This window comes from Emys orbicularis, chromosome 12 (assembly GCF_028017835.1).
Source record: "Emys orbicularis isolate rEmyOrb1 chromosome 12, rEmyOrb1.hap1, whole genome shotgun sequence".
In the NCBI taxonomy this organism is placed as follows: domain Eukaryota; kingdom Metazoa; phylum Chordata; order Testudines; family Emydidae; genus Emys; species Emys orbicularis.
In genome coordinates this window covers 42075705-42087642 of record NC_088694.1, presented here as the reverse complement: position 1 = coordinate 42087642, position 11938 = coordinate 42075705, and the positions used below count along the sequence as shown (strand labels likewise).

The 11938-nt window shown below is 40.9% G+C and overlaps 1 protein-coding gene across 1 annotated transcript; it reads right to left on the bottom strand.

Moving 5' to 3' along the window:
• Positions 1–4905: 4905 nt before the first annotated feature.
• LOC135886825 (olfactory receptor 5AR1-like) lies at positions 4906–5832 on the bottom strand. Its single transcript, XM_065414612.1, has one exon. It carries the CDS (start codon positions 5830–5832, stop codon positions 4906–4908), a length of 927 nt encoding a protein of 308 aa, XP_065270684.1.
• Between the last annotated feature and the right edge of the window lie 6106 nt (positions 5833–11938).

The following is an 11938-nucleotide window of genomic DNA, read 5'->3' as shown; positions in this document are numbered from 1 at the left end:
AGGGCTTCGTCTCTCTGGGGCACAGGAGTTCTTCTTATGGGCCTGATGTTAGTGGAAATCAACCTGCTGGAAGACCCTTGAATCCCCCCCCCCACAGCAAATGGGCCCCACTTGTCCCCCACTCTGGTCAGCCCCCACAGGCAGGTAGAGCCTGGAATGGAAAAGCAAAATGTGTGAGTTATGTGTGTTATGTATATTATTGTGATATGGATATTATTGGGTCATTGCTCAAAGAGGGCAGTTAAAGTGACTTTGAGTAAGGTATGTTCCCTGAAGATTACTCAGAGTGTCACAGCTAATACAAGGTGAAACAGATAGTTTAGCATAAGTAGCTAACAAATATTTCAAGGGCCCATTCAAGGTGAGTGGTCAGAACATTATAGATGGGTGACATCTCTAGGGATGATGTTTTATTTCTTGCATTTGCTCAGGAAGCAGATGTCGCTGTTAAATTTTGCTTCTTTATCTACATGTTGTGGAGTTTCCATTTTGGACAGCAAAATTTGATATCTTCCATTGTTGTTATGCAGTGCTGTTGTAGCCGTGTCCCTCCCAAGATATTTAGAGAGACAAAGTGGGTAGTGGTGATATTTTTATTAGACTTTGTATTTAGCTTTGATGCTCTGAGTATATTCCCCAGACCTGAAGAAGAACTCGGTGCTCTAAAGCTTGTCTCTCTCACTAACGGAAGTTGGTCCAATAAAATATATTACCTCATCCACCTTGTCTCTCTATAATATCCTGGGACCAACAGGGATGCAATGACATTGCATACATTTCTGAGCACAGTCAGCACTTGTGTCAAGGCTGCTTCCCCACTTTGAACTTTAGGGTACAAATGTGGGGGCCTGCATGAAGACTTCTAAGCTTAACTACCAGCTTAGATCTGGTCCACTGCCACCATCCCAAAGCTAATTCCCTTCCTTGGGTAGCCTTGAGAGACATTCACCAATTCCCTGGTGAATACAGATCCAAATCCCTTGGATCTTAAAACAAGGAGAAATTAACCATCCCCCCTCCTTTCTTCCACCAACTCCTGGTGAATACAGTTCCAACCCCCCTGGGATCTTAAAACAGGGAGAAATTAACCATCCCCCCTCCTTCCTTCCACCAACTCCTGGTGAATACAGATCCAACCCCCTTGGATCTTAAAACAAGGAGAAATTAACCATCCCCCCTCCTTCCTTTCACCAACTCCTGGTGAATACAGATCCAACCCCCTTGGATCTAAAAACAAGGAAAAATCAATTAGGTTCTTAAAAAGAAGGCTTTTAATTAAAGAAAAAGGTAAAAATCATCTCTGTAAAATCAGGATGGAAAATAACTTTACAGGGTAATCAAACTTAAAGAGCTCAGAGGACCCCCCTCTAGTCTTAGGTTCAAAGTACAGCAAACAAAGATAAACACTCTAGTAAAAGGTACATTTACAAGTTGAGAAAACAAAGATAAAAACTAACACGCCTTGCCTGGCTGTTTACTTACAAGTTTGAAATATGAGAGACTTGTTTAGAAAGATGTGGAGAACCTGGATTGATGTCTGGTCCCTCTCAGTCCCAAGAGCGAACAACAACCAAAACAAAGAGCACAAACAAAAGCCTTTCCCCCCCCCCCCAAGATTTGAAAGTATCTTGTCCCCTTATTGGTCCTTTGGGTCAGGTGTCAGCCAGGTTACCCGAGCTTCTTAACCCTTTACAGGTAAAAGGATTTTATAGTACTGTACACAGGAGAGCTGTTACCCTTCCCTTTATAGTTATGACAACTTGCTATTCCTTCTATCTATGACAACATCTAGAGCAAGAGACTAGATAAGGATCCCTAAAGGATGTTATAAGCAGTATTAAATTCAGAGAGACAGCACACTAGATTAGATGGACCACAGGTCTGATCCATTATGGCAATCCCCATGTTTCTAAATCCTTAAGAAGTCCTAAAACCTATGTGATAAACGAGTGTGTTAACCAACATGACATAGATGGACAGACCATAGGCTAGATTTCCAAAGGTATTTAGGAACTCAAAGATGCAGAGTAGGATTTTCAAAAGTACCTAAGTGGGTTAGGTACCTAGGTCCCATTAGGCACTCTTGAAAGAGAAACCACTGGAACTCTGAAATCAGCTCTCACTCAGAGGGGAGAATTGCACCCCTATGGAGACCCCAAACTCTTCTCTGTGCAGCATCACACTGGGATGCTGGGGACCAGCACTAAGCTGGTACTGACCTACCCACCCCCTTCTCTGCAATACAGCACCCCAATAGCAGTGCTTGCAGCTTTAGGGTCATCTCTGATGGGATACCTCCTCTTCTGACACCATCATCCCTCTACTGGCAGCACAGTGCGCATACTAGCACCATGCTGGTGTCAACAGTGTGTCTGAAGGGAGGGTACAGTTGGTGGAGTTTCAGGGGCATATTCCCACTTTCCGAACCCCAGGTTGCCACCTTCATCTCTTACAGAAAGATCCCCATAGGTTTTGTGAAGTCAATGGGAGTAATTTGCATCCAGTGGTGGGTGAAGAAACCAATAGCATTAGATGCTTGAAGAAAAGTGAATAATGGTGACTAGAACTGGTCAACAGTTTTCCAATGGAAACTTTTTCTGCTGGAAAAATGAGGATTCTTCAAAACTGAAACAATCCCCACAGAAAAGTGTCAACTGAAAAAAAATGAAACAAAGGGTTTCAGCATGGCTGGCCTTTATTGGGCAGGAATGTTCCAATTTTTCATTGGAAAACAATATTTTTGTTTGTAATTCCATTTATGTTACATTTAAAAAACAGTTTCATGTTATAATATGTTTGTGCTATTTTGTTCATGTTTATATTTTATGTTAATATTTTATGTTATTTTAATTATTTTATATTTTAATTTTATTATTTTTAGATTATTTTATATGTATCATTTCATTTATCTTTTTATATGATTTTCATTCTGTTTTATATTATTTCCATTTATATTTTTATTTTACATCACATTATAGTATACAATAATGTAAAATAATATAAAATAAAAAATGAAAATTAGAAGCAAAAAGATAAAGGGAATTTAAAAATAAAAATCAAATGAAATATAGTGGATGAGTAAACTATGATGTACAGATAGCTTAGTGTTAAGTGCTTTTTAAAAAGTGAAATGATGGTAAACAACGCTGTACAAAAATTTTCAGTGAGAAAATTTTTCCTGTGGAACATGTTGATTCATAAAAATTGAAATATTATGTGGGAATGATTTCAGCCAATTTAATTTATTTATTGTATTTATTTATTGCAATTTATTTATTTATTTATTCTTCAAGGCCATCCTTATAGGAGAGTAATCTTTAGATATTTCATTTTAAAACATATTTTCTTTAATTTTTACAATTGATATTTTAATTTGTTTTATTGTTTAATTATACAATGTTTTAGATTATTTTAACTTTATATTACTTCATTGTATATTATATTATTTTAGAATTTTATTTTTGATTTTTATTTTATTGTGTATGTATATAAATTTATTTTATTACGTGTGTGTGTGTGTGTGTGTGTTGTTTGACCCAGAACTAATTTAATTTAAAAACAAAATGTTTTACAGTAAATTTCACATTTGTTGGGGGTTTTGCTCTGATTCAGAACACAATCATCCCTTAGTGGCATGTTGGGGAAATGAGGTCAGCACTGACTCAGCAGATTACTTAAAAGATGACAAACATCCATTAAGTTCAACTCCAATGCCTCACTTTACATATTGGAAGCTTTGTGCTGAAGAGGGTGGTGTGGCTGAGTTATTCAATTGGAGGCATTTTGTTGTTTCTTCCCCCGCCCCCACAATCATACATATGCATGCATATATTTTAATATAAACACTGATTTCTGTCTGTGTGACAAGACCTAGGGGACGGGTGAAGGGAAATCACTCTAACATCTATGTCCCCGTTCCCCATTCTCTATTTCCCAAAAATTCCTGTCTCTGACCATAGCACAATCTCACTCCTCACCCCTCCCATGGGATACAAAACTGGTGGGACTGTGGGCATGCATTGCAGGTATATTTGGGCCTGTTAAGAAGGAGGTGGTGGGAATGGGGAATGGAGAATGGGGACACAGGCAATGCTCTGTGGCATCAGTCCTGGGAAGGGGGACACGAGGTAAATGCTCTGCAGTTTCAGAGCTGGGAATGGAACACTGGGAAACAGACTCTGCTGGCGTGTAGAGTTATGGATATGTTTGCTTCGAACTAACCCCAATAAACATTGCATTGCCTGCACTTCGAACTTCTGGTCTTCTGTGTTCTGTCTGTGTGACAAGAACCAGGGGAGGGGGTGAAGGGAAAGCACTCTAACACTCCTATCTTCCCCCAGTTCATAAATCAGACTGGGGCTTAGGTATCTGGCCACACGGAATGAGGCAGCAGTGCACATGCTCAGACCAAACAAAATAAATTAATTAATTTCTGAAATAATTTAACAATCATAAAGTGCCCAGGGAGTTAGTAATGATGTTTTTTTTTCAGTACAAAGTACATAAGATAAATGCTACTAAACTTTCACAGCAATGTCTCATGAGTCTAGAATGATCTTACAAGATCAGAGTCATGGATGGAATGGTGTCTCCCTTGTGGATGTGATGGCTGGGAATATTTTAAGCCCTTAGATGGGGTGAGTGGGATTATTGTAATAAATCAATGTCTTTGGAGAGTGAGAATGGCCAGGTACACTGCCATAATGGATGGGAATGTCTTCGGTTGGTATCTATGCTAAATGGGAATGCACCAGAGTTGGGGCTGAGGTAACTGAAGAAAATGTCAAGTTCCCTCCACCCCTACTCTGAATCCTGGTGCTCAATCAGCTGCCAAATAATTTAGGGAGCCCTTTTTTTAGCAACATGTTGTTGCATTCAAAGAAAGAATTGGCTCCCTCTTCATGGCTATTTCCTACTCCTTCCCATGGCTTTCTTGAAGGCAGCTTGCACATCCTTGTTCCTAAGGCTGTAGATCATTGGATTCAGCATGGGTGTGACCACAGTGTAAAACACAGAGACCACTTTCCCAATGTCCATGGAGTAGCTGGAGGAGGGACGGAGGTGGGTGAATAAACCCGGGCCATAGAACAGCAGGATGGTGAGGAGGTGGGAAGCACAAGTTGAGAAGGCTTTGCATCTGCCCTGGGCCGAGTGGATTTTCATGATGGTGGATAGTATGTAAACATATGATGTGGAAATCAGCAGCAAGCAACTTCCACCTACTGCTCCACTGAGCAGAAAAACCAGCACCTCATTAAAATAGGTGTCCATGCAGGCCAATTTGATCAAAGGAGGGATCTCACAGAAGAAGTGGTTGATTTCATTGGGACCACAGAAAGGTAGCCTGGCTATGAAGAACGTATGTAACATAGAGTAGACAAAACCACCTATCCATATAGCAATGGCAGAGGACATACAAGTCCTCTGGTTCATGATGGTTGTGTAGTGCAAAGGCTGGCATATTGCCATGTAGCGGTCATAAGCCATCAGGGCAAGAAGCAAAGATTCAGATCCAGCAAAGGAGATGAGAAAGTATAGCTGGGCCATGCAACTGGAGAAGGAAAGAGATTTAATCTTGGCAACCAATGTCACTAGCATATTGGGGAGAGTGACGGAAGAGTATGAGATGTCTAAGAGAGACAAGTTGACCAGAAAAAAGTACATAGGCGTGTGGAGAGTTTGATCTGCCCAGATAGCCAAGCAAATGGAGAGGTTGCCAGCCAAGGTCAGCAGGTAGATAATCAGGAAGCTCATGAAGAGTAACGGCTGCATTTCTGGGAAGCTCGAGAGGCCCAGGAGTCTGAATTCTGTCACTGTGCTTTGATTGTTCATGTTTGTCACTTTACCTGCATGCAGGGACAAATAAGGTGTATATACTCAGTTGAAAATAACATGCGGATAATACAAGACGGTGGAACGGAGAGAAGGTATATGTATGCTAAACATATGTTCCACCATCTCTTCCTTTTCGGACCACATTCTGTAGTTCAGGGAGCATTTTTTTCTGTCAAGCTCTTTCGAACATAATTAAGCCTTAAGCACTTATGTTTATTATTAATTATTATTATTATTACTTCTAGATATATTCCCATGTAACAATGTAAATAATACCACTTGATGTTCAATATTTATTCCGGCTGCACAATCCTAATTTACATCAATCCACCTTGGAAATTCAGCAGCTACACGAAGTTTATATTCTCTGTTTCGATTTTCTTAATGACAGATTCTTTTTTAAATAAAGGTTTAAAGATCCTGTTAAAATGGTAACTTCTTATCAGGGCTGGTGGAAATTTTTCTGCCCAAAAAACCATACAAGCACTTGCTGGAATCCATCTTGATTCAGGAGAGAAAGTGCATGCTTAAAGATAAACAAATGTTTAAGCATTTTCCTCAGTATGGATGGATGAATTCCTGATTCCCTGGGCAACCTGGGCAGTAGTGACCCTGAGATGGTTGATTTCAGGATCCTTACAAAAGGAAGAAAGGAGAGTAGCAAAATATAGACCCCGGACTTCAAAAAAGCAGACTTTGACTCCCTTAGGAAACTGATGGGCAGGATCCCCTGGGAGGCTAATATGGCTGTATTTTAAAGAAGCCTTATTGAGGGTGCAGGAACAAACCATCCCGATATGACAGATGATGTGGAAAAAGCTGAAGTACTCAATCCTTTTTTTGCCTTGGTCTTCACAGACAAGGTCAGCTCCCACACTGTTGTCCTGGGCAGCACAGGATGGAGAGGAGGTGAGCAGCCCTCAGTGGTGAAAGAACAGGTTAAGTAATATTTAGAAAAGCTGGACATGCACAAATCCATAGGGGTCCAGATCTAATGCATCTGAGGGTGCTGAGGGAATTGGCTGATGTGATTGCAGAACCATTGGCCATTATCTTTGAAAACTCGTGGCGATCGGGGGAGGTCCTAGACAATTGGAAAAAGGCAAATATTGTGCCCATCTTTAAAAAGGGGAAGAAGGAGAACCCAGGGAACTACAGACCGGTCAGCCTCACCTCAGTCCCTGGAAAAATCATGGACCAGGTCCTCACGGAAGCCATTTTGAAGCAGTTGGAGGAGAGGAAGGTGATCAGGAACAGTCAACATGGATTCACCAAGAGCAAGTCATGGCTGACCAACGTGATTGCCTTCTATGATGAGATAACTGGCTCTGTGGATATGGGGAAAGCAGTGGACATGATATATCTTGACTTTAGCAAAGCTTTCGATACGTTCTCCCACAATGTTCTTGCTAGCAAGTTAAAAAGTATGGATTGGATGAATGGACTATGAGGTGGATAGAAAGCTGGCTAGATTGTTGGGCTCAATGGGTATTGATCAATGGCTCGATGTCTGGTTGGCAGCCGGTATCAAGCGGAGTGCCCCAGGGGTTGGTCCTGGGGTCAGTTTTGTTCAACATCTTTATTAATGAACTGGATGATAGGATGGATTGCAGCCTCAGCAAGTTCGCAGATGACACTAAGCTGGGGGGAGAGATAGAGATGCTGGAGGGTAGGGATAGGGTCCAGAGTGACCTAGACAAATTGGAGGATTGGGCCAAAAGAAATCTGATGAGGTTCAACAAGGACAAGTGCAGAGTCCTGCACTTACAATGGAAGAATCCCATGCACTGCTACAGGCTGGGGACCAATTGGCTAAACTGCAGTTCTGCAGAAAAGGACCTCAGAATTACAGTGGACAAGAAGCTGGATATGAGTAGGCAGTGTGCCCTTATTGCCAAGAAGGCTAACGACATATTGGGCTGCATTAGTAGGAACTTTGCCAGCAGATTGAGGGAAGTGATTATTCCCCTCTATTCGGCACTGGTGAGGCCACATCTGGAGTATTGCATCCAGTTTTGGGCCTCCCACTACAGAAAGGATGTGGACAAATTGGAGAGAGTCCAGCGGAGGGCAACAAAAATGATTAGGGGGCTGGGACACATAACTTACAAGGAGAAGATGAGGGAACTGGGCTTGCTTAGTCTGCAGAAGAGAAGAGTGAGGTGGGATTTTATAGCAGCCTTCTGAACCTGAAGGGGGGTTCAAAGGAGGATGGAGGTAGGCTGTTCTCAGTGGTGGCAGATGACAGAACAAGGAGCAACGGTCTCAAGTCGCAGTGGGTGAGGTCAGGTTGGATATTAGGAAACACTATTTCACTAGGAGGGTGGTGAAGCACTGGAATGGGTTACCTAGGTAGGTGGTGGAATCTCCATCCTTAGAGGTTTTTAAGGCCCAGCTTGACAAAGCCCTGGCTGGGATGATTCAGTTGGGAATTGGTCCTGCTTTGAGCAGGGGGTTGTACTAAATGACCTCCTGAGGTCTCTTCCAACCCCAATCTTCTATGTCTATGTCTTAGTCCCCTTTGAATATTGCTCAGCATTGGTACCTCACTTTGCCATCTGTACAATGGGGATTTACCCTTTCGCACCTCACAGAAATAAATCTGAACACTAGTTGAAATTCTAAAACAAAACTTGTTTTATCTTTGAAATTCATTTTTTTAAAATATATGGATATTTTTATTTAAGTTTATTTTATAAAAGTTCACTGGATGTTTTAAGTGGAACAATTTTAATCCCTTGATGTGTGAAATTTTTTTCCATCTTACTTGAAAAAGAGATATATATTTTCTTCTTTGTTCTTTTAAAAATGTTTTAAAAATCCTTTCACATGTACAGAATATTTTTAATTACACTGAAAATGTAAAAAATGGAAAATCACACTATAAAGTCAAAGAAATGAATTAACAAAAATCTTTCAAATTTTCCATTTCCTCAAAATGTTTTCTATTTTTTGATAAGCTCTAATTAATTCATCAAATATTTTAAATATGTTCAGATAAATCAATGGGAAAATCAAACAGATTTTTAACTGTTCATAAAGCTAAGCACTTATATGTCTTTGCATGACTGGGGTCTTAAATACATATTCTCTTCAAAATTATGAACTGCACTTCTACTCCTTCAAATCTATTATTTTTCATCCCTCACTGTATTTTTTTGCCAATGAAACTATAAATGAAATGTTAACTAGGGTCTGTTCTTTTCACAGAGAGAGAAAGGATAGACATTGTTCCGCACCTAAGTGTTTTCATGAAGGGTGTCACATATTCAGATATTAAACAAATTGTTTCTTTCTGACATGCACTTACCTACATGCTCCAGTCACAACGTGCTTTCCATGAGGCAGCAGATCTCCAGAAGAAAACAGACCTTGAAAAATTCAGTTTCTGAAAACCTTCTGCTGGTTGTTCATTCTCCCAAGCCTTGGAGATGTTCTAATTGTGTGGTCTCCTCACCTTTCTGATGATACAGATTGCTGCAGGATAGTTGTTCTGCGTAATCTGCAAAGAGTTGATTCAAGGAGCATTTATAAATTATAGACCCACAGACATAAGTGATGGTTAAGATCCCCTGGAGTGTCTTGCCCATCCTCTTGACTCAGTAGAAGGACTATTTCCTACAGAATCCTCATGTGCTTTCTCCTATCTAATTTTAAATGTCAACAACCTTGATCATGTAACTTTCTAAGGTTTCCCAGTGGGTATTGTTAAAAAGTTAGTGGTATTTCACCATCAAGGCCTTCAACTTTCCTTTCACTGAAGTCTACAGCATATCTTCCAGTGCTTCGAACCAGAGAAGGAATACACCTGGGGTTGTGGTTAAAGCAGTGGAGTGGAGGTCAGAAAACCTTAGCTCAAATTCTATCCATCTGAAGCAGATCCCCTTTGTGTCTTTGAACAAGTCACTCAGGCAGATTTTTAAATTTATTTAGGCACCTAGTGGGATTTCATAGAATCATAGAATATCAGGGTTGAAAGGGACCTCAGGAGGTCATCTAGTCCAACCCCCTGCTCAAAGCAGGACCAATTCCCAACTAAATCATCCCAGCCAGGGCTTTGCCAAGCCTGACCTTAAAAACCTCTAAGGAAGGAGATTCCACCACCTCTCTAGGTAACCCATTCCAGTGCTTCACCACCCTCCTAGTGAAAAAGTTTTTCCTAATATCCAACCTAAACTTCCCCAACTGCAACTCGAGACCATTACTCCTTGGTCTGTCATCAGGAACCACTGAGAACAGTCTACATCCATCCTCTTTGGAACCCCCTTTCAGGTAGTGGAAAGCAGCTATCAAATCCCCCCTCATTCTTCTTTTCTGCAAACTAAACAATCCCAGTTCCCTCAGCCTCTCCTCATAAGTCATGTGCTCCAGCAATCATTTTTGTTGCCCTCCGCTGGACTCTTTCCAATTTTTCCACATCCTTCTTGTAGTGTGGGGCCCAAAACTGGACACAGTACTCCAGATGAGGCCTCACCAATGTCGAATAGAGGGGAACGATCACGTCCCTCGATCTGCTGGCAATGCCCCTACTTATATAGCCCAGAATGCCGTTAGCCTTCTTGGCAACAAGGGCACACGGTTGACTCATATCCAGCTTCTCATCCACTGTAACCCCTAGGTCTTTTTCTGCAGAACTGCTTCCTAGACATTCTGTCCCTAGTCTGTAACAGTGCATGGGATTCTTCCGTCCTAAGTGCAGGACTCTGCACTTGTCCTTGTTGAACCTCATCAGGTTTCTTTTGGCCCAATCCTCTAATTTGTCTAGGTCACTCTGTATCCTGTACCTACCCTCTAGCGTATCTATCACTCCTCCCAGTTTAGTGTCATCTGCAAGCTTGCTGAGAGTGCAGTCCACACCATCCTCCAGATCATTAATGTAATTTCAAAAGTAACTAGGTGCCAAACACCCATTGGAGTTCTAGGCACCTGGATGCTATTGAAAATCCCTCTAAGTACCCAAATACCTTTACAAATATGGTTTTCTGTGCCTTGGTTTACCCATCTTTAAAATGTAGACAATCATCTTTCTTTCTTATTTATTTAGACTGGTATTTTTAAAGGACCCTAAGGGAGTTAAGCACTCAGCTTTCTACAGTTATATGCTCTATCTTAACCACAAGTAACAAGCTCAGTGAAGGAATTTCTGGGTGAAAATCTCCAGCCTGTGCTATGCAGGTGGTCAGAAATAGATGATTTTAATGATTCCTTCTGACCCCAAAGTTTATGTATCTACAAAATCTAATTTATTTTCAATAGCAGTTGGGCACTTAACTGCCCTAAGCGTCTTTGATAAATCTTAGATTAGAAGGTTTTTGGAGTATATAAAATATGTATATACAATGACTAGGAGAATGACTCCTCACCTCATTTGGGACTTTTAAGTGTATTTAGTAAAAAATATATGTTTCTTTCACTAGATGTTTATTTCTCTGTCAGCAGATCTATATCTGTGGCTACATTCTTTGATCACAAGTCAGTGTGCCAGGAATACTTGGGATGGATTCTTTTTGCTATCTGGGGAAATTTCCTTAGGCTAAAATTTCCAAACATGAAGATCTACAATTAAGCATCCATGTGCCTAAGTGACTCACAACGTGACTCAGTTACCTAAGTCCCTGTTTTAGGCTTCACTGCAACCCACAAAACTCTGGCCAAAAGCTTGGTGCCTATGTTTTCAGGGTCAAATTTCTCTAGGCATCTCTGTTTCTGCCAATGGGTATGGGCAGTCCTGGCTCACTCTAGGAGTCCAGACACCTAACTCCCACATAAGCTCCAGTATGATAGGTGAACTGTCATAAGATAGGCAGGCAAAGACCTATTTAGTGTGCAGGACCTGATCCAATAGGCATGCTCAGTATAAAGTATTAAATAAAGCTTTCATTTTAACAGCATCCCTTGTTCCCTTTCCCTTTAGCTGAAGAGAGTTAATAGAAGAAGAAAAAAACACCTCTTGTTTGACAGTCTCGCAGACGGTATCGAAGATGGTAATAACTGTCCTTTTCGGTAAAAGAAAAGAAGTTGGTTGAGATGAGCTGGAGGTATTGTTATTGCTGCTCTGTTAATATCCTTTCATTGCAGCCAACCTGTGGGATTCAGATGGAGC